The 24,111-nt window shown below is 42.2% G+C and overlaps 1 protein-coding gene across 2 annotated transcripts in view; it reads right to left on the bottom strand.

Annotated features, from left to right (window-relative positions):
* Nucleotides 1–24,111, bottom strand: part of SPOCK1 (SPARC (osteonectin), cwcv and kazal like domains proteoglycan 1) — a 324,520-nt gene that overhangs the window by 4,622 nt on the left and 295,787 nt on the right. For both annotated transcript variants that reach the window (XM_037398498.1, XM_037398497.1), the window contains 4 exons: nt 13,907–14,023; nt 6,843–7,064; nt 6,151–6,213; nt 839–976 (listed from right to left, as the gene is read on the bottom strand). In XM_037398498.1, the coding sequence (XP_037254395.1) occupies nt 839–976; nt 6,151–6,213; nt 6,843–7,064; nt 13,907–14,023 (540 nt within the window). The remainder of the gene's footprint in view (nt 1–838; nt 977–6,150; nt 6,214–6,842; nt 7,065–13,906; nt 14,024–24,111) is intronic.

Genomic DNA, 24,111 nt, shown 5'->3' with positions numbered 1-24,111 from the left:
AAATCTTACTCGCGTAAAAAACTCTGCATCACCTTCCTCCTAGAGACTTGACCAAAGAGTCTCAGTTCACACGCATGCAGGCCAGAAAATCATTACTTGTGATGAAATATCTTCATCCCACCACAGCTCTGTAAACCAGGCTAAAAATATTCTACAAATTGATTTTACTTGAGTGCATAAACCACGGTCTGCAAATGTAGCTATTGAGCCTAACATCTGTGATGCGATTCTGGCATCTCAGACCCTCCAGGTCGCTGCTTTTCCTGCCCCCTCTCAAAGAAGAAAGCTGCATCCACAGCCATCGCTGACGCACTCGGAAGCAATACGGCTGAAATCTTGCTTGCCTAGGTATAACAGCTAATTGGTGATTTCACAAATCTGCGTAATAGTGTCCCGTCAGCAATTTTATAGGGCTTGGTTATTAATTTATAAAATTTTACACATTTGGGCCTTCCTTTGTTTGAAAAGACATTACTCATGAAGTCCCAGTAAATGTTCCAGACTATACAGAACAATATGTTTAATAACCATGCATAGCAATCCCATAGCTTTAATTTAATATCATATTTAATATCAGTTTCCAGGCTGGTAGCAAAAATACCTTCTTACCAGTGGTTACTGCCTGTTAACTTCTGCTGCAGCCCTCCAGTCCCCAGGACCAACATGTATACAAGGGCCCCATTTGCAGTCGGAATAGGAAAATACAGGAGCACTTTGAACACCGGTAGTCATGTTTCCTTGTTGTTACTTCTGTTATCACACTCCATCATACAGCAACAGCAGGGTTTACAACAGTGTTAATTCCTTTGTTGTCTGAGGAAAGCACATCATTACTCACCACAACTGACTGTTCCTTGCTTTCTTGAGCCGGCGATCTCGTTCCCATACTTATCAACACACCAGCACTGCCCTGTGCTGCCATGGCACTGAGTGGCTTTGTAATAACCTTCTTCATTGCACCGTGGGATGAAAGCACCTGAATAAAATATAAGGTATAATCAGTAATGCAAGCCTTTGTAGGACCAAATACAGTACTATGAACTTGTCACTTAATGACATGGAAATCTTCACAACGTTGGCAAGAAAATACATGTGATTATCTGGTGCCTAAAAGGGAGCAGAAATCTGTATGGTTAACTGTTTTAACCCTGGTCACTGCACAGTGCATAAATGTTTGCATATATGTAGCACATGGAGGTGATGCCATACGGTACTAGAGACAGGATCAGTCTGCCCCTGGATGATTAATATTCCCACAGAGCCCTTTTCAGATTTAACTCCTGGTTTTAAACTTTTCTTCCCAACTGGATTATTACCCCAACTTCATTAATTCTGCATTTCCCTTCCATTTGCACTCTTTCAGTGTTTATCATATAAGTCTTTCCACAACACTGTAATTATCCCTGGAAGCGATCTGCCATCTGCTTGCTATTCATACTCATCTCAAGCACAACTTCTGACTTACTGAGAGTTCCCACATACAAAGGACAAGTAATGCACAAGCTTTACAGACAGGGATAACAGGGTTTGAAGTCAGTCAGTCTTTGGATTTGAAGCCCAAGATTTGTCTCACAATAAAACCAAAATAGTTCAGCCTTGTAGACTGTGGTTCAGTCTGGCCTCTGCAGACAGGGAACCTCTCAGGAGAAACCTGTGTTATTGTTCCCACCATTTTCAGCAGATACAGCAAATGTACTTCAATATGAAAAGCCCTCTTGTCCTCCGAGACGAGTTAGCTTTACTCCCGGGGGAGGTCAGCACAGTCATTTTCCCTTCTTTGCCAATTGCTTCACTTTGACACATGGCAGAAACCCTCCCTTGCCCCCAAGTTTCCTGTTTCAAATGATTTTTGAGAAAGTATTTTTCTCTGTTGTCAAAGATACCAGTGATTTACTGGTAATGCAGTTAAGTTTTTTAACATGTGTCTAGCATCTCTTCAGACAGTTCATGTGTCAAAGGAGCTCTTTGCACAACATCTCACAGAAAAAATGAATGAAAGGTGCTGCCCAAATGTCACGAAATTTCGTATATAAGACATAGAAGTGGAAGTCAGTCAATCTCTCTCTCTCTCTCTCACACACACATCCCCCCCATAAAGAGAATCCTTGAATTTCCAAATTCATTGTGCTGCAGATCTTGTCTAATATTTGAGTGCCACTAACACAGGTATGGAAGATGAGAACAGAAATCTGCAGAAATCTTTGTCATCGGATCACTTTTGGAGACCACTTCACATCCATTAGTGAGAGTATTTTAAATAACTTCAAAACACTTATAGTAGGTTTGCTTATAGGTACCACCATTATGTTCACGTACAAATATAAGCACACCGATGGCTACCAAAGACTCACTTTCACTATTTATAAAAAAAAAATGGTTCTAATAACTCTGCATACTCGCCTTTGCAGGTTATTGTAAGTCAGTGCTCACCGTTCAGCTCTTTATTTCAATATTGATTAAGAAAGGTTTTTTTCATATTTATGCTCATGTCCTCTCCTTGTTAAGCACTCCAGGTGTTTATCAGACTACACACAACCTTGGAAAAAGTCTCAGGTGCTGATTTGCACCGCTGCGAGTCAGCATGGCTCTACCCGTGTCACTAGAGCTCTTCTGTTACCTCAAATGAGCATCTGGCTCCAGGAAAGAATCGAAGGGGGAACCTGAGTGGCATTGCGGGGTGAGCAGAGAATGGCCTCTGCATTTTAAACTGTCCTTTTTCCTTGGGCAATGCAACCTTTGCCTTCTTTGGAACAGACCTTTTTGCATACTTTCACTGTTTTCCTTGTAAGGTATTAAAATGTTCCACACTGCCTGTAAAAGCCGTAAATTTAAAAAATAAATCATGACCCAGGCTCACTGCCAACATAACTGTGTGTGGGGAGGATCCACACTTTGGTTGGAGTAGAAGGTACTTTTCCTTCCGCATGGGAAATTTGTGCCAATTTGCATGTAACGCTGGAGCTTTAGATATTTAGCTATGCATACTAATGTCACAGTATTTGCCAACTATCAGAGGGAAGATTATAGCATGTCCTCTCCAATGTGTCAGATGCAGGTGACAACGTGGTGAGGATGGAGAGTCACTGGGAGCACGTGTTGTATGGCGTGATGATACATCCTGTAAATCCTACAGAAATCAGCCCCTGCCTTCATTAGAAATAAGCTCTGGCCACACGTTCTGCTACTCCGGAGCATGGCATCCAGGCAGCCCATTTAGTGGGGAAATTTCACCCTATTATTTAGTTTGGCATCAGAGAACATCTGTAGACTTTGGAAGGAGAAAGGACTTTCCCTCTCCAGAGGTTCTTGCACAGCCAGTGCTTCCCGACAAGTGTGGAGAGGACCGCTGGAGGACCAGCTTTGCTATTAAGCCCTACAAAATGTTAGTCACTCCCCACTGAACTGCCTCAGGCTACTGAATTCTGCTTACCCCCCCTCTCTTTGTCCCATGGAGTATTTAATTCTTCCACACAAACTTGAACAGCACTGTTTCTATATCCTCTTTATGGATCCAGACCTATATCTCCTTTTTTTTTTTTTTTTTTGGCAACATTCCCTTATCTATATAATACTCCCCTTCCTCAGAGAATATGGGGAGAATAATTACATGCTAAAGATAGTGAAGCACACAGGTAAAAGCCTGACAGAATTAAGTGCTAGCCAGCACACAGCTCCCTGTATTAGCTATTATATTAGCTGAATTCACAGGGCTGATACAGAAGAAAATAGTGACGGGAGCAAAATTTATTACCTTAGTGATGTGGGAGAAGCATTATCAGGCTGCACAGTTGCATGCTCTAAAAGTACACTCTCTGCAGTTAATTGTACTCTAGATAAATCTGGTAGGAAAAGATGAATAGTGCTGTTTACTTTTTAATTCAGTCCCCTGGGATGCTAGACTCTATTTGAAAGCCTCCAAATTCAACATATCTAATGGCAATGGCTTTGAAGTACTTTGTTGCAACAGTCATGTGTTTTGAAAAATATATAGAGAACAAAATATCAAAAGTCATCATTTTTATCAATGGATACAAGTTAACAGAAATCTTCTACATGCATACTGCCCAGACTGTAAATGTTGTGCTCTGTATGTCAGGGACAGAGAAGGGAAGAGAATAATTAAAGGTTATTTTCTCTGAAAATATTAATCTCTCTTTTAAATTCTTTGTTGTTGCTACAAGCATGTTCTTTGTCACGTGTATGTTTTGGTTTCCATTTGCATGTTTTTTTCAGTCAGTGAAGAGAAAAGACAATGTTTTCTGCTGTATAAATAGCTATGAGATCAGATTAGAATCTCACAGACAGGTGCCATTATGCAAGCAGACTTTCAAAGTAGGTGAAGCAAAGAGTTCCTCTCTGTATTAGAATTTTTTAGCTTGTGGAACACCTTATGCCTGACACTACTTATTGAGCTTAGCCACTTTCATCCGTCATGTTTTTTTTTTTTTTTTAATACAGTTGACTAGAAGTTATTTGTGGTAAGGGACCATTCTCACTGCTTTTACTTCATCATTTTACTCCTGCTATTGTGATCAGACCCCAGTGACACGCTACAACTGCCTGCATGTTGTACTACCTGCAGCACAGCCATCATTTTTCCCTGCACATCGGAACAAACCACTTATGTTTCAACCCAGATGACATTTACTGCATATAGCAAATAACAGCAAAGCATAAAATAAATACGGGATAGCCAAAGCTATCTATTCAGAACTGGGCTTCTTATTCTTTTAGGTGGCTCTGAAAATCATGACACTCATGAGACAGAGAACACCATGACTCCCCCTGCCACTACACGCATTTGAACACAAATGCAAAATATTCATTGAATGGAGCACACATGCAACTGAGCAATCAATCCTCCCTTCGCTCCCACAGCTATGAACAGCAGGAGCTGTAGCTCTGAAACATCTTAATCTTTATGTGAACTTTCTGTGAGAGGATGATGGAACTAAACCATAGTCCCTGTGGCCTTTGGGAATGTTTATTCTTATTTTAAACCCACAAATCCAGGTTGGGATTGTTCATGAGGAACTGAACCCCGAGGCCAAATGGCAGTGGCATCCGGGGATGGCAGGGTTTGGCAAAGACGAGCTTTGCAGCAGCTCTGTTTGCATGGTGTGTTAATGAGTATCTAGAAACATCAGGCTAAAATCTGAGAGCAACCTGAGAAGCCGACTGCAATCTGGGAGGCATTGCAGCAGCGCTGACACCCGTGCTCTGTGCTGCAACTAGTGATGCCACCAGAACCCGACACGGGTTCTCCGTGACGGGCCTGACAGCCTGGGTCCGAGGCAAGCCAGGACCTTCAAGGGTGACATGCAGTGCTGTCTGCAAACAGAGACTTTAACCTGCACTGGTATGCCTTGCAGGAGTTGGCTTTACGTACACAAACGTGCTAGGACAAAAGTTTCGGTAAGGTACCACCACAGAAACACCAGGCTACGTAACACTGTCTGATTCTAGGGTATGGAAATAGCTACATTGATAAAGTTCAACCACCTGATTTTTTAGCAATTAAACGGGAAAATGTCATATGGGGATTTATTTCACCTTATTTTAGATATCCATCAGAGCAGTGCAAGTTATGAGCCAATTCAGGCTCCCAAGCCGACAGAGAGAGGGGCAGGCATTACCAGAGCTTACAGCATGGAACGTCCTGCAGAGCTGCCTAAAACGAAATGGTACGAACTCTTGTTTTCGTATACATGGAATATACTCAAATATTTTTAAGGGTGATTAGGCAAAAATGAACCCCAAGGGATGCATGCATTGCATCATAACTGGAATAAGACATGGACCCTTGGCTATGCACTGTGGCACCTTTAGTCACCCTTCAAAAACGGGAGGCTCTGTCCTTATTCTGACCTACAAGGGGATGAAGGCAGTACAAAGCTCTGCGCTGACAAGGCTTTGTGTTTCTGGAGATCTCTAAATTAGTTCTGAACCCATTGCCATGCTGACACCTGTTCTGTATGTTGCTATCTCATTATTTGTTTAATTTCATAGTGTCAGGCCTACGCTCCATGATGCATATTCCTAACTCAAAACATTAGTCTCTAATTGAAAACCCATTACTGCATATAAAGTTACAATAATCACAGAAGCTTTAATTAGTCGAGTAAATGAATATCAAGTAATCGAACTTACCCAACAGACTCTTCCCTCTACTTAGCTTTTGAATTCTATTCATTTCATTCTGGCAAGGAAGACCTAAAATATAATGTATGAGAATCAGTTTCCAGATGGTACGGGACAGACTCTGTAATGACTGGCTTCACTGCTGACAAGAAATGTAGACTACTGTACACCTGGGAATGAAGGGAGCCCATATGCTGGTACTGTACTGCAAAACAAATCTATGTCATTAGCTCCACTAATTAAAAAAAAAAAAAAAAAGCAACGCACTGTAGTTGAGAATAGTGTTTGGGGGCCATTTTCATTGTTAAACCATTTTCCCTGTCTTTTCACCAAACTGACATAATGCCAGCTCTCCAATTTATGATTTGCTAATTGACTAATTTCTGCATTAATAAAAGCGTAAGTTCTTAAGCTTGCAATCAGCCATCTACCTATCTTTCTACCTATCTATAGAGCTTATTTCTAGACTGTGTGCACTACCTCTTACTACTCCTTTGTTTGTTTTAACGATCAAGGGATATTAATACATTACTACATTAAACACTGTTACACACTGCCCTTTCACACCAGGGCTGGAGAAATGAGCTTTTTAACGCAGCTGACTGCTGATCACCAAACTACACCTATAAGCCGGTCAGTCAAACCCAAAACACAGGGACACCCAAACAACTTCTCTTTGTGCTCTGAATTTCACAACTCACCGCCCGGCTTCTGGAAGCAGTAGCACCACTCGTTGTTGGAAAGCTTTCCGTCTTTGAAGGAGTCGCAGGAGTTGAAGAGAGGCTTGACGCATGGCTCATACTTGTCCAGATAAATGGCACTGATCTCCGAGGGGTCCAGCAGCAGGTCATAGTTCATGTCAAGTTTGTTGAACATCCAGCCTAAGGAATCCTTACAGATTGGTAGTATGCTGGTGTCAAATCCTGCAAGAAAAGAAACAATTTTTTTTTTTTTTTTATGAACCCCAGCACGCTCACTGCATGGGAATCATTGCTAAGCTGAAGACTTGCTAAGTTTTTTTGGCTGGACCCTAAACATTAACCCGACTTGCCGAAAGCAGAACAAAATTCTGACTGAACTGATTGCATAAAGCTTAAAACCCAAGAACTGCTACAGACTAGAGCACTACTCACACTCTTTAGGAGCTGTGGGGTGGAGAGGGTTGAGATTCGTAGCTCATTACTGTAGTTCAAAGTTATTTCTACTCAAAAAATTCTCACTTTTTTTTTTTTTTTTCTGTCCTCAGTCCAAGTGGGTTGGCCTTGTTCCAAGAAACTGAAACATGGTGAGGAAAGGCTGCATCCACTGTATTTTCAAACTACGCTTGAGTCTGAATATGATTTCAACCCTGTTTCCCAGACCCATTTCTAGTTCCCTGATCAAATTCTTCCCTACTGCGCTCTCACCTTCCACCTCTCATCCTAGCTTTTCACTCTTCAAAGCCCTGCCTCCTGTGGTGGACAATGAAATGCTTTGATCTGGATGGCAAGCTGCCTGGGGGAGGCGGGGGGAGAAAAGGGATGAAGTGTCTTTTGCTTGTACCGCTGAAGAACGGCACTGCTGCAGCTGGGGGCTCCAGAGCTGCGGATGCTCGTGTCTGCCATACTAGCACTATTCCTTCTTGTGGCCTGCAGGATTGTGCGGCAATACCGGCTTCTGCTCCTCCAGCGCTCTGGAAACCATCATCATCATTCACTTTAATAGCCCAGATCCTTAAAAGACTGCAGCAGCAGCAGCAGCAATCATAGAAAGTCCAAGCCATGCCTATAGATACCCACAATACATACGAGATACGTGTTCCAGTATTCTGCAGTCTCCACAAAAAACAGTTGCATTACCTTCTTCCACAACAAGACAGGGCATTATAAATCCATACGGTCACTCTATTTTTCAATGCTCCGTACAAACATGCACTAATTTCCAAGTTATCTATGATGTAAGGAACTATATTGGTAATGCAGAGCCAATGCGTCTGATGGTCAGGGTATCGGTTTCAGGAAGGGCTCAGAAACAGGCACACGCTGGCTGGGGATGTACGGGGGGACGGAGGGTACCTGAGCCACCCAGCCTGGGCACCTCCTGCTGTTGCAGCTGTGTGCGATAACCTGCTCCTGCACTATTCCTTCTGCTGTGGGCCACGTGGAGAAGTCTGACGGGCTTTTTCCTTTTGCTGCATCTTTTATTGAAAGAGGTCAAGCTTAGACTTATTTGCTGTACGTGTCAAGTCCCATTTCAGGATGGCGCTTTGTTCAAGTGAAACCTGAGATGTTGCTGGAATCACGCTGACAGCTCGTCCAAGCTCTGCAGCCTACCTGCTATTTTAAGTATTTATCCAAAGGAGGGCAGTGCTTTATGCTGGAAGCTGTGCTTTCTGTATGCAACTGCAGCTGAAGGTTGCCGGTGACATGGAGGAACAATCATCAGAAGGGTTAACTAATGGGAAGGTTTGTGTCATTTATAATACATGTTTCTCTAAGAAAGGAAGAAGGTAACACCATTTCCTCAGGGCTAGAGGCAGCTCAGGCAGGGAAGAGAGAAATCATGCTGAACATTTCATCACATTTTTGTGCTGTTATCTCCTCTAACATTATCTAATCGAGTTCGAGCACAGTGAAAAAGAAAAAGGGCACCTGAATAGATGTAGGGAGGAAGCCTGCTTGCCTTGCTGAACCAATTAGGACTACTGACTTCAATTATTTTATTCATCTGAAGAAGGCAAGCAGGATTTGGTTACTGCGCAATTGCTTGTTGAGTGAAATGATTTAAGAATCCTCGACTTCGCCTGACAAAGCACCGAGGAGCAGGGCATGCAGTCCTGCCGTGTGTGGGGGTGTGCTGTGCCTGACTCCCCACCACAGGGCAGGCTACAAGCAGTCGGAGGAGCCGGGGTGGATCATTCAGTTGCATGGTGGGACCGGGGTCAGTACATGCATCAGCTACCCCAGTTCAACGGCTTCCAGGGGAAAGAAAGCTGGGTTCTGTTGGCTGCTCTTTCCCTGCACAGGTCCTCTCCCTGGTGATGGTCTTTACGTCCTGTCATGGCACTTACTGCTGTCAAGGTGAACAACTACAAGGTCTGCTGTACAACCAGTTGAGTATGGTATTTGTTCCTCAGCCCTGGTGGGTCTCTAAAGGTCACCTCCTAACCGGCAAGGATCAACGCAGGGAGGAGGTCCTGGCACAAACTTGCCCCTGACAGTGTCTGTGGATTATTTCTCAGTCTTGTTTTCCTCCCTCCTGGGAAGCCTTTATCTGTGTGTACAACACGCGCCCAGGGATACGCCAGCAGCGTGCCCTCAGTGCCGATCTGTCTGTGCAGATCGCAAGATGGTGACTGATGTGAATGCGGCGCTGCTCTGTGACATACCATCTGGGCTTGGATGCAAGATACAATCATGAAAGGTCACTGACGAAGACAGTTAATTACATTAGCTGAAGAGCTTTTGATTGTAATTTTTTATAAACAAGGGAGCTTTCACTCTTGTGACCGGAGTTCCAGATTAGGTTTATTAAGAGGCTGCATCATTAAGCAGTGCTGGATTATTAGACAGTGTGGTCTGGAAGTCTTTAAAATTACAGTGGTAGGTGTGATGGAAAGCCTTTAGCTGGATGGTTGCTACCAGTGAAAAGGTTAATTCTTTAACTGTCCCTCAATATGTGGTTGAAGGCGAACAGTGGTATCTACCTCCTCCTCATGTTATCTCCTGGTAAAAGCTACTGCCTGTAAATCAGCTTTTGCAACACGGCTTCTGCAGTACAAAACCAGCAACAGGAATGAAAGCAAAGTGTGCCCTGGGCGCGGTGCAGGCTCTGACTTACCGTGTAACCGGGGCACCTGATGGAGAACGGCTCTCAGAGCTCACTTACCTTCACTGGGAGGGTCACTGTGCTCCCATCAGCTTGGGGAGGCCAAGTGATGCTGAATGAATTAACTCCTTTTTAGAGTCTTTTGATATACTTGCTTATAAAATATGATGCAATAAGCTGGATCAAACAAACCACATACTGTAATTCTGTAATGAATTAAGCCTTGGTTAATAGGCTGGACTTCCAGCACAACAGACCCGGAACAACAGCAACTTCAGGGAGAGCTTCTCTGCATCCCCCTGTGCGCGTCAGCCCAGCGCTATGGTGAGAAGCCAGAGAATGGTGCAGGCTCCGCATCTCTCCTGCTCTTGGCTCCTTGGCAGAGGCTGCCAACACAGATACCAATTAATGTCACTTGTGGTGGTCGTTGCTTTCATTTGGACACCTGCTCACAAGGACCTGGATCGAGACCATCCCGCTTCCCATTCTGACTGACAGCTGTTCAGCATCCTAACAACTTCCATTCACTACAGATCTGGAAGGAATTCAAAGCGGTGACCTACATGTAAAAGCCTCATACCCTATTAATACGTAAAGCGCTCCACCTCCTCGGAATTAAAATGGAATGAAATTCAAAAAAGTCTTTAAGTGAAAATCCTAATTAAAAATAAACACACCTTCTGGCACATAAAACTATTTCCCCCCTTCAAGAGTTGACTTACATGAGCTGGTTTCACTTTATTAATGTATATACTACAATTAAATTAGCAGGGGAATAATTAACCTAATTTCCCCCATCGCTTAAAATAAAGGAAGGAGGAGAAGAAATGTTCCCTAGAAAAAATCCTTTATATTGCACAGATCTCTGGCAAGAGAAAAAGAACTCCCACTCCAACCAAAGAGACTATCTAGATACAATATGGGAATGTTATGATTTATCAACAGGCTCAGGAGCAATTTGAATCTGATCTTACTACCTAATTAGTTTTATTATTTCCTTATGTCAAAGCACGTCCCTGAGTTGCTTGTATTATTTATTGAGGAGACTTCAATTGTACAAAGCCTGCAAAAGACAAAAGTTCCTGGCCTGTGGTGCTTGGCTGGGACCTGGCAGATAGCTCACTGAAGGCTTGAGATTTCAAACACAATGACTTGCCCTCATCCGTTTCCTTTCAAGAGAGTTTAAAAAAAAAAAAAAAAAGGAAAAAAAAAGTGTACTCTTTTTCTTCACCTGGGGGGTGAACTTAATACACTCAAAAAGCTTATTTACACTCACAGTAACATCTTGAAAATTTAATGTAGCATAGAGAAATCTCTGCTGGAACACCTTCTCTAGACAGCTGATGTGTCTGAGGCATCATAGTCATCGCATCCCACCATCTGTTCCTTTTACTGCCACAGGGGCATATCCAAAATGGATTACTTTGAGGATGTACATGCCTTTTAAGACTCTACAGGCATAACCAAACCAGTTCAGTTTACTGAAGTGATCAGCCTGGTGAGGAAGGCAACACATGCAGAGCAATAAAAAAAAACAAGCCAGGCAACGCATATGTACATCAGAGTGTGTTTCCAGGGTTACATGTGTCCTGTTTGCCAGGATTCACACAAACTCTTTTTTTTCAGCTTGGGTGTGTGAACTTTGAATTCTGAGCCCTGTTTAAGATGTCTTTCATTTTTACAAATGTTTGGAGGCAGCCAAATACTGCTGTCCTTACTCTGTCGGTACTTCCAGTGCTACCAGAGAGAATTAGGCACATGCAGATTAACTCATGGATACTATTGCAAACTCTTTAAAAGAAAAACAAGCCCAAGTTTTGTGGCATTCAAAACCAATTCCAGCATCTTAACTCATAAAGTTTCTTTCTTTCTTTCTTTCTTTTTTTTAACTGACATATAAGAAAATAAGAAAACGTGCCAAACTAAGTCAACAGTCTAAAAATGAACATTGTTGAGATCAAGTGTTTAAGATCATCTAGGCAGCCTTTCATATAAAAGCTGCCAGGAATCAAACTAAACTAAAAAGAGATAACAGCTCCTCTGTGAATCAGAGCAAACACTGCAGAATTACCAGGAATGTTTTTCTCACTGAAATTGCTTCGGGGGTGGGGGTGGTGGGGGTGGGGGTGTGGGAGGGGTGGGAGAGGGAACGACAGACCTAACACCTTTAGGAATGAATTTGGCCTTTGGCCTTTGGCAAGGTCCTCACGAGCAGCTCACAGGTCATCTGCATGAAAAACGTCCTTTTGACAATCTGATAAAATGAGATTTCACATGGCTCTGGGCCTGAAGGATTTCAGACAAAGTTTTAAGTCTCTGGTGTCTTCTGTCATGGGGTCTGAAATGAATTCACATCTTGAAGCCATGATTAGCTGTACATCCAGTTGCCTTTTTGCACTATGGATCAGCTTCCTCTGCAGGATAATACCCTTTCCTGCAGTACCGTTTAAAAAATAAGTAGGACATATGGTTTTAAAGATACTGACTTTGTTATAAATATTATGGAAAGTAAGGGACATACGAAAAAGATCATTTACACAGAACACGGCTCGTTTCACCCCATAGTTTTAAGACACAATTACTTGGCACTAATGTGCCAACTATAGCTTTGAGCAATACAGCCTGTGGTATATTCTGTCTCTTTAGCAATGTATGGCCTTTATATGTATGGTATGTATTTAGGTATACATATAAATGGTATACATTTAGGAATGTATGGTATCACTCTTTAGGTGATGTATGGCCACACGAGCTCAGAAGCAGCACAAAAGAAGAGTGACTGGGGAGACACGGACCGACAGTAGATGCCCAGCCTGACATTCCAGTCTGCTCTACTCGCTGTCAGCATCTCCAGTCTCACACTACCGGGAAACTAGGCACTGGGGCCGAAAAAGCTGCGAAAGGGAGAAGTTGACTGAACCCTTTAAATTCTGTGTGTTCAGACAGCCTGTACCAGAGAATTAGGGCAGTGAAGTGGAGTCACACACCTAGATAAAACTCGTGCATCCTACTTCGCAACCCAAGGGCCCGCGTGTTTTGGGACATACTATTTAAAAGGATTAACGAGTCCTTACAGAAAATAAAGTCACATCTGCTCTCTGATGAACATGACCTCTTTTGATGCTGTTGTCTGAATCTTTCCCCTCCCTGGTGGGTAAATGACATCAAAATCAGTCATGTTGGCTTAACCCACAGAGAGTAAATGTCCTCTAAGCTGTTCATTTTCTTCCTTTCTTAAAAAAAAAGAAGCATCAAAGGAAGTAAAGATGGTGTTGTTAAATACCTGGGACACAACAGATTCCAGCTTTCCACACCATTTAACTATTCCTGCTCTACGGCTGAGATGTGAATGTTTTATTATTTTTTGGCATAAGGAGTTAGCAGGAAATTGCAAAGTAATATCAGAGTGAGTCTTTTCCAACATCGGCAAATTGTCCCTATGCCATGTTTTGGGCTCATGCCGCTGGCAGTGGGTCAGAAAATGCCTGGCCACAAACTGGGGGGTAAGCACAGGCCAGGGTCCATCCCCAAGAAGTGATGTGGATGCAGCCACATGGATCTGGAGCATCACGGAGTTCAACTGTACAGACACGAACCAGGTCATGCCGGTTAACCTCAGGGCTGGAGAGAAGTCCCCGAGCAGTTTTATTTACTAGTATAGATGTGACCTCCGTGGCCTTCAGACACAGTTATTTGCCTGATTAACTTGTAAAGGTCTCTCTGTCTCTGACTGCCAATTTTTAGAGCAGTTTGGGCTAGAGAGAGTACAGAATGACGGCAGCTCCTTCAGAAATGGCGCAGCTATTTATTTGCAGGTTCAGGTCTCCTGTGGACCTGCTGCCTCGCTGGACCTGCCTGACACGACACTGTAGCACTAACAGCTGTCCTCAGCCAAACACCCTCAGGCTGGGAAGCTGCCTACAACACTCATTGTTCAAGGGGAAAAGTGTTTCCTTACTGCCTTGTGCCGTCTCTGAGCTGGTCGGTTTGATGACACGATTTGCGTCCTCATGCAAAGCGCCAAACCAGTCTTTTAGTCGTGAAGCGAGGTTCCTCAGTTCTTTGTCTGTGCAAGCTAGAAAAAAGAACAAAACACCAGAGTGAGTCAAGAGCATCAGCCAAGGAAACCTTCTCCAGACAGACTATTAGAAAGATATTGTTGATGGTTGTAAAGTCCTCCTCATTAAGAGCTCCGAGGTAAAAGAGAAGTTGAGGGAAAAGGATGCAAGTTAGAAAGAAAATGTAAGTCATCATGAATTACAAGTTGTACTCGAAGCGCTGCCTCGGTCGCTGACATGATTTGTGATGGAAGAAGTGACACGCAGAGCTACCCACCGTTCTCAATTAGAGCTACGTGACTATTGAACTTCAGTGTTTTCACCTTTTAGGATTCCAGAGAAAAATAGCAGTCAAACAGATGGGGAGGAGGTACGTTCTTGCCTAGACGTACTACTCGAACAAGATGCTAGGAATAATTTATAACCACATTTGGCTTAGTAGAAGGCTATTATTACAGTAACAGGAAACACATATACTTATTTATATACATAACAAAGAAAAAGGTTATGTTGCTCTAGTTCTGCAAATGAGACTTTGCCACCTATGAAGGCTGTCAATTCCATTTTTTTAGCTAGGTAAAACATTTATTTCCTTATAAATTTTTACTGAGAAATACCTAATTTTTCCAGAAATTTCTGCCAAGAGATTAATGTCCAGTTGAAGCAAATATTTTTAAGGAAGAAAGCTGCATTAGTCACCAGGTTCTGTCAGAAAAAATATTCTTGTTTCTGTATCATGTTTAGTGCTTACAATTCACATGCTCAGACAATTTTATTATTCCTGCTGTGCACTCATTCTACATTTTAAATGACATTTCTTGGAGTACAGAGCAAGATTTTATGCTGTAGAGGCAGACACCCTTCACAAGGCAAACCACAATATGTCTTCTCCAATTCACTGCACATTATAATATTCCTCCTTCCACCTTATGGAAGAGCAATGAGTCCCACAGCTTGTCTTCCCAAGTTAAACTCACGGCTCCGATGACTGCAACGAACTCGCTGATATCTCACGGCTGTGGGGAGTATTTGTTTGTTCTCACCGGGTTTGCTGGGGTCAGAAACAACTCACAAGTTAAAAATAGGACATTATAGCTTTTTCTAAGGGAAAGGTTTTTCAGGATTTGGAGAGGAGGGAGAAAAAGATTTCCCAATTTTTCTGTAATGCTTGAAGAGTTTGATAGCTTTTCCTATTAAAGATAAAAATATGAAGACCTGTAACACACTAAGGCTGAGACCAGGTAAGGAAAAAAATCACGTCTTAAAGAAAAAAACCCCAACAATTAATGTAAAATAGATGGAAGACAATGCAGTATCAACTGTAAAGTAGCTTACATTACTGAAAAAGCTTATCTCTTTATTTTCTAGCCTAAATTAACATTGTATTTTACTCACTGTAAAGTATCTTATCTTTGCAAGTTAAAACAAAATTCATAGAATGATAAGATTTTTGAGCCCACCGTATCATCCTTTCTATAAGGGACATCTCATGCCACTGTTGTTCCTTGGTTTTTACTCACAAAGTCTTTTATCAGAGAACAATCACAAGAGAAGCAATAGCAGAACGAATTCCATTCTCCTGCCTGTAACAAGCCCCCATCAGGAGATGTTGCCTGAAGGAGTGAGGGGGTAGGAAGAAAACGGATTTTACAGGTAATAGCTATTCAGGAATGAACTAGCTCTAGACAGGCAGGAATGATTTCTTATTCCGTGAATTTAGATCCATAAAGATAAAGAAATTTCCATCATGCACTAATTTCAGCAGAAGCTGGGCACCTAAATACGTTAGAAGTGATGGAGATACTTCCCTTTACATGGGATGGGAGATGCTGTTCCTGCATCCCCTGGTGATTTGTAATCAGCTGATTTTCATCAGACATAATTTCTGCCAAAATATTATTAGGCAACAACAGCAACAAGAGGGACTATAACAGCCTTCCTTTCAATACCCTGTCTTCACAGATGTTTTTGGAGGAGTATGCCAATAATTCTATCATGGTTCAGAACTAAAAGCAGGCAGTATCTTATCTCTCCTTCTGCCAAGTAGCCACCTCGTCCTTTGAAAGTCAGTTTTGTAAAGGAAAAAAGGAGAAATACAGTGCATAACACGCCAGTGGTGTTTAGCCAATACCTCATACATGACAGGTTATGCGTATGTTCAGATTTCACACATATATCTCCAGTCAAACCTGCACGCATAAACACCGCTTTGACTACTGATTGTATCAAGTAGGTGAAAAACAAGATTCAGTTGTCAAAGATGTGTGTAACACAGTTTTACTGTGCAAACCTGGTACTCATTAAGTATTTGCTGCGGCACGTGACATCTTTAGGAAACCAAGGCTGGAACTCTGGACTACAAACACCCATCCCCATGCCTTCCTGACATCCTCATCGTGCCTTCTGTACAGGAATATTGAGCTTCACAGACAGCCAGCAAGTTACAGGATAAAAAACAATATTAAAGAAAATATCCTCTAGGGCTGTGTCCCATATTCAGATCCATATACTTCCAAATACAAAGACAACTCCAGACACTAGAGAAACCTACGGTAAGTTAAACGCTCTGAGGGATATTGTATTTGCTCTCAAACTTGCAATGCCATCCTGCCAGTGCCAGGCTGGAACTCAGAGCATGCTCCCCTCCTCTCCTGGCCTCAGCACCATGCAGAATGGCCTTCCCAGTGAAAAACTAATGTCTCTGAAAGAAATTCTGCAAAGTGGTCATTTGGTTTAAACTGCCTTGACTGAGGTAATTTGAATCCATGCTTTTAAAGTGTGGTAGAAAACAGGATTGAATGCACACTGTAGGTGGAACAGAAGTAGATTAATTAATGGTAAATCAGACCTGAAACGATTTCTCTCTATAGTCCAGCCAATCAAACATGTCAGGATCTGTAAAATACCATTTGTAACAAAGTTGTCTTTTTTTTTTTTTCCCCTGCTTGTCTGTAATGCTAACCATGCCGAGAACCAGCTTTTACTATGTACATGTACACTCCTCCTTGCACCAGTTCCCTGCCACTACCCAAGTGCTGCAACACATGACCTGCAGCAGCTCGGTTACAGCTGGCGGCTGCTCAGACAGACACAGGACCCCTGTGTCCTCCTGCCATTCACTAACAACATTTCTCTTGATTTTGATGGAGCCAGAGTAGGCTTTCAGCCCCTGCTATGACATTGCTCCCTTGAAGACTGCCTCCTTCTCTCACTCCGAGGGCAGCCGGGACAAGCGGGACCCTGGATGGTGCTTTCTGTTGTTACACCCAAAATGCCCCAGACCTGCAGGTCTCCTTTGGAATTTGGTCTGAGGCATGACAGTAAGCCCAGAACTGCAGTTTTCTGCATTCTGGAGAGGGTTTTTGCAAATAACTGAGATATTCCTTAAGAATGTTGCTTAAGGATGATTCGACAGTGGGTATTATAGTGAGGTTCGCTCTTAAAACTGCAGTCTTTCTTCACAGGAATAGCTGCTGTTTCACGAGTATAACAGGGACCAACTGTGCTGTTAATATGTAGTGAATAATAAATTTCTTCATGAGACTTCAAAAATTTAATGCAAAGTTCAGTTAAATGTCTATTCAAGTATTTCATGCCCTCAATCTTACTTTCTCATGCACATTAAAATAGAGGAAGTATTATTTTACAATTTTTTTATTAAATTTTATTTTAATGCTACCGTGCATGGTTAAAAAGATTCTGCCTCTCTACCTAATAGGACTGCATTCTATTTCATTTATTTTATTTGAACATTTTCAGAAGTCTGTAATCATTCTCAATTTGTTTATTTTGGGACACATTATTTTAGACACTTCAAAGTGGATTGACATTCAGAGGGCAGAAGTTTAATACACAGAAAGTCAGGCCCAGCCTCCAGCTGGCTATCCAGGATCCAGGGTACTTAATGATTTATTTCTGGCGGTAGAGCCCATTAGTTACATATCAAACAATTAGGAAGCATCGCTCTGAGGAGCCCCAGATCTAAGATCCTCATATATAAATTTGCATTAGTAGAAGTTATAAAGCATTTTTAAGAACCCTCTTCATGAAAAATGCAGTGCAAATGTACCTCTTTACTATTAATAGAAGTTTCAAGTAACAGTCCTCAGATGAGAATAATAGGGCTGTAGGAGGAATAGATGTGATAATGGGTCTCTTGCTATTTGAAGATCTATAAGGAGAGAATGCCTAGGTTGCAAGCAATATGGATATTGACATGACTTGAAGCACTGATTAAAAAACCTGGGACAAAGAGAAACACCAAGGAACTTCTCCACAGCCCCTCTTTAGCAACTGAAATCTGTCCAGTCAACTGTCAACCGCCATTTAAAATGCTAGTGTTGTGAAAAAGACACAAATGCAAACATGCAAGTAAGCATTTTCACTGCTGTGTGTATTTTCTTCAAGATAAGAGATTCTGCCTTTAATTGACTACACCTTTTAAAAAGGGAAAAACCACAAGGCTTTACCCTTCTTGTTTTATTGATGTTACCAAAAGTCCTGCCTTAGCAGCCCTCTGATCCCAGGTCCGCACATCACGTTAATTCCTGGCTCCTTCCCTGCTGATGTGCTTGGCTGACAGCTGTTCACAGCCCACGGCTTCCCCGCGTGCAGCTGGCTGGATCGCTGCTGTTACCACCAGGGATGCCGAGGCAGGCTGGTTAACGTCCAGCTTGTCAGCGCCATCACGGTGCGCGGTGCCCTGCATCTGACGTGTCAGCAGGACCACAAGCAGTGGCCGTGGCCGTCACCCCTCTGAGTCACGGCAACACCGGTGCGGGAGGATCTACCTGCTGCTGGATCCAACCGACATCCTCAGATCTGAATCCAGATGTTACGAATCATGCTGCAGAGATGATTTACTAGAAAGCACTGAAAGTGCAGATTCATTCCCAAGGGTGAAGCAATTGGTCCAGCAGTTATTTATTCTGAAAGCACTGTTGCTAAATACCTATTTTCACCAAGCAGAAAACATTAATCTGACCTAATGGAAAGACATTAGCATGTTGTAAAGGCTCAGTTTTTTATAGGCGTACTTCCATTATGGACTTTTTCGGCTCTACAGATACTAATCTGTACACATCCATGGTGAAAATTAACAGTAGAATATTTAATTTAACTTTTTCAGGGAGGGACTTTCAAAAGTGTTCAGTGCCAGAAATAACAATAAACTAAACTTACCTGTAGATGAATAAAGTTAAATCAATATTGAATATTTTCTCACATCTCATTTTTACTTGAGCCTAGCTAAACAGTATTGTAAAATCTCTGGCTGCGAACAGAACAAGCCTTATGGCTTAGTTCCACCCCTGGGAGTGTTCAAGGCCAGGCTGGATGGGGCTGGGGGCAATCTGGGCTGGTGGCAGCTGTCCCTGCCCATGGCAGAGGGTTGGAACTGGGTGGTCTTCAAGGTCCCTTCCAACCCAAACCGTTCTATGACTGTGATCTATAACTCACACTGCAGTTAACTCTAACCCAGCACTCAGGACTGCTGCGTTACTGCGTTGGTCTCACTTGCTGCCATAATGTTCTGGTACCGTGTGCCAAGCAAGGGATCCATACCGTCCAGAGAAAAGACAGCCATACATGACACCATATTTCACAACAAGCAAGCTATGCGACCAGAGTCACAGAATGTGTGTAACATGTTTTATGTCACTTGCTTTCCCTGTCACCTATCTGGCATGCACCTGTTGCCTTATCATTACTATTATTATTATAATTCTTACAAATAGCACTACATTACTACTAATTACATGTGGAGAGACTGGTTCTTTGGGTTCTTATTATTCTTATACAACACTAAATAGTCTCTCAGGTAGAGACTGAGGAGCAAATTCCTTGTTCCCTGAGTGCCAAAGCAGAGCGTGTGAGAATTCCCTGAGAGCTGGGCTAGTTTCAGCTGTTTCTGTACTATAGAGAAAATGACAAATGCAGAGAAATGAAAAAAAAAAAAAAAGAAAAAAAAGAAAAAAAAAGACAAGACATAAAGTAGAAGCTGTAAGAAATGCATATTTAGCTGCTGAGGTCAGTGCCCTTTCTGTGTGAAGCAAATTTGCCATGACAGAATTCAGCTTCAGAACATGTCAGTAATTTTGAGTCACCTGCTTAAAAAGATGCAAATGCCCTGCTGTGGAACAGAACCAATGTGTTGTGACCCAGGTGACCAGCCACATAACATAAATATAACATGGAAAACACTGCAAGATGAGCCCATCTCAATCCATAGTCTGAAGTTTCAGCCTTGGAGCTCCCTGAGAAGCAAGAGGGAGTGGATGCATTGATGGAAACCAGCTCTGCTTGCTCCCAAGCAGAAAGCCAGCTGTATTTGTTAAGACATATTAGTTGTAACACGTAGTTCAGTCATTTGTCCTGCGAGCCTGGAGGACAAGACCATTTAGTTTTGATTAAAATGTGACATAGCACAAACCTACATGACATTGCCCAATAGTGATATTATATTCTTTCAGTTAGAAATAGGACAGGAATAGTTTCAACAATTCAGAAGGAAAAAAAAAAGCCTCGTTTTTGTATTTTTAAAGACCAACATGACAAAGTTGTATGGTAAACCACATATTTTAACACACTATAATAACACTGTTCAAAAAGATTGGACGTAAATGTATCATAGCATGGAAGTTGACAAGAGATAATGCTCATCTTTTGTACTAAGTGCTAATTTTTATATTATTCTCTGTATAAAAAGAATATGTGGGAATTTAAACCATGCTTTCTCTGACAAACATCACTACATTTTCTCTCTTGTAGGTAAGTCAACAACTTATTTCCCTCTGCTATAATTGTGCCCATAAGTGTGTGGGTTACCGAACAGGTTTTAAAACTAAAGTTAAAAAAAAACCCCAACCCCCCAAAAAATCCTATCAACTTTCAGGCTTCAGGGAGTGGGTCTGCTCCCATTCATGCAAAATACAAAGCGTGTTCTAAAAACGCTGCTGCAGGAGCTGCTTTGAAAGTAAACATGAAGATAAATTCAGTGCTGTGCTAACCCTCCACTTCAAATGCAACTACACACACATGCATATAAACATACACACCTGTATGTGACTTGTAGATGACTCCAAGTGGTTTATATATGATATTTTGGTGATGCAATGGTGGCAATAATTACCTTCACAAATATTTCACCGTTCTTGGTTGGAAGGGGCAATGCTCTAATTTGGTCTTTTCATTGAGGCCCCAGGCAACTTCTTATAACAATAAAAAATGAAGTATTATGCCAATAATGTTATGAAGTAGAAAGGAATGGATTGTTTACTATTACTATAAGGAAAGGTATTGTGGTCCAAACATGCCTTGCCGGTTTGATAAATGAACATCTTTAATTTAAAATCCTTCCCATAGTCACCAACATCTCACGACAAAGTTCTACAGGCTGTATTTCTTGTCCTGCGTTTTTGGCATGCACTGGCTATTCTTCCACAGGGTTGACACCTATGCTGATAACCACCTCTGATCCTTTTGTCACTTGTTTTGCCTTGTCTTATAAATACAGCAGCAGATGCCAAGATCCTGCGGTTCAGACTTTGAGATGATTACAGAAGCAGCTGAATTATTGGGAAGATGAAATAGGCTTTGATCTGAAGCTTCCTTAAAATGGTACATTTAAAACACTAAGCTCAGCTGGAACTGTATAAACAAAGATTGGGAGCTACAAAGCTCACTTTCTAAAGCTGTAGGCAAAGCATACATCTGCTTTGTAGTAGTTAATGCTAGTTCCTTTTGTGCTCACATTAATTATAAAAACCCTGGAAAGTTCATCTTTGCCAGGTGCTTAAGAAGCCTGAAGGTTTATTTTAAATACAAACTATAATGATGCTGGGGGTCTGTTGGAAGGGGGCAGGAAGGCTTGTGGGAGTAACATCCCTCGCGATATTTTGGCCATGTCAGGTACTAATTAAAATGTTATCTCCTGCATAGTTCTTACCCTCCCAAAATTAATTTGCCAGCTCATCCTAATATTCTCATTCAAACTCCGTCATGTCACCTGAAAGGAGGAATAGACAGTCACATCAACTGCAAACTAAACCAGAGGAAATAAAAATGTCTAACTGCATGGGGACACCTTCCAGCAGCCTGCCAGTACCTGGAGGGGCCGACAAGAAAGCTGGGGAGGCTTTTTACAAGGGCATGTAGTGATAGGACAAGGGGGAATGGCTTTAAGCTGAAAGAGGGGAGGTTTAGATGAGATGTTAGGAAGAAATCCTTCCCTGTGAGGGTGGTGAGATGCTGGGATGGGCTGCCCAGAGCAGCTGTGGGTGCCCCATCCCTGGCAGTGCCCAAGGGGCTGGATGGGGCTGGAGGCAACCTGGGCTGGTGGCCGGTGTCCCTGCCCGTGGCAGGGGGGTGGAACTGGGTGGTCTTTAAGGTCCCTTCCAACCCAGCCTGTTCTGTGAGTCTATGAATGGACTTTTCCAGAAGTTCATGCTATGCTTTGGATGAAAAAAGCGTTACTAGAATCATCGCATCCCCTCTTGCCTCCCTCCCTCTCCGTTTCCTACAGCCTGCCCTGACCAGGTGCCCCTGACCCGGCAGAGGTCCGTACGTCTCGGAGAAGGCACGCCAGCCAGTCGTGGCTTGTCAAGCACTGGCCACACTCTGCAAGGGTTTTAGAAAAACTGAACACTGGCTTGATTTTAAAGCAGCATTTAAAGCAGACCCACAGCTCACAGTCTGTAGAGGTTTGCACAGATACCCAACTTTGTTGCTAACAGCTTCACAGGTATTGTACTCTTAGTTGCTTGAAATAATAAATAAGCAAAGCTGGAAGAATAATCAAGAGTAGAAACAAAACTCACTGGGTGGGGTTAAAATGAGGGAATTGAGGGATGGTTGTTTTTAGCCAAACAGTATAGGCTACCACAGTGTGTGCATTTCAGTTTTAGATGAAATTGTTTCCTACAGCCCCTCCACAGCTGAAAGTGTTCAGACAACCTGCTGAACTTTTCCACATCCAGGAGGTTTGTTTTGCTCGACTTTCTAGAGCTGAACAGAGAGAAATTTCAGATTCTGATCTTCAGTAAAAGTGTTCTGAATTACAATAGTTGGAAATAACTTGAGCTGTTGATGTTAAGGGCAGCAGCTAGCTTCCATAATGAAAATGCCCTTGGGCTTAAAAGAGCAAAACTCAGGTAGTAAAATTAGTAATTTGATAGTATTTGAGAAGAAATGGGAAGATCTATTTATGTTCAACCAGAGCAGGAAAGCAACAGCCAAGAATATATATTAAAAGATAATATATAGAGGAAAAAAAATAAAACCACAAGATGATTTCACAGAATGCCTATGTTAGAGCATAAGCACATGCAACGCTTCTCAAAAAATAAGCTGAAAATACGAAATGTAAGACACTTCTAATTTTTACAGCTCCTTGTGCAATCACAGATGGATTTAAACTGAATTAGGAAAAAAACCCAATAGCAGTAGTTCATTTTTGTAAAGTGTTTCAGTAAACAGAGATATTCATTATTATTTGATACCATTCTTTTAAAATGCATGAATATTTGAGTGGTTCATAGCATAAAACGGCTTCTTTTACACAGTTCTGTTCTTCTGACACTACTCCATCTCAGTAAGTTTGTTCAAATCTAAAATTAATGAGCTCCCAGTTGGTTATTGGCTGTTTGTTTTGGTTTGTTTGTTTGCTTTAATGAGAAAAGGTATTATTTTTAGGGCTAGCAAGATCTAAAATGCCAGTGTCTGCTGGACTGGCAGATGCCTATTCTAGAGGTAAAGTTTGGGCTATCGACCCTTACGGTAACGATCACTGCTGCTACCAGAAGAAACTAAGCGCAGAACATTGTACAGAAATGAAAAAGCAGCACTTACATTACACAGCCCACGTGTATCCATCACGGGGCATTTCCAGAGGGCCAGCGAGCACGATGACCGATCTGCTTTCCACAGAAAAGCCCTACCCCACATCCTTCTCGGAGTCCCTGCCCTGATTTAGGATGCTGCCTCAAAGCTGCAAGAGGGACCCAGGAATTTATTAGAAAGCCTCCTTCTTTGCCAGGAACGGGTAGTCCATCACACAAAAAGAAAGGGCAGAGCAACTGAGTAGATTCACTTCATTTTTTTCTGGAGT

This window comes from Falco rusticolus, chromosome 8, assembly GCF_015220075.1.
Source record: "Falco rusticolus isolate bFalRus1 chromosome 8, bFalRus1.pri, whole genome shotgun sequence".
Taxonomy (NCBI): domain Eukaryota; kingdom Metazoa; phylum Chordata; class Aves; order Falconiformes; family Falconidae; genus Falco; species Falco rusticolus.
Note: the sequence above shows the minus strand (reverse complement) of the source record. Positions and strands in the feature narration are given on the sequence as shown.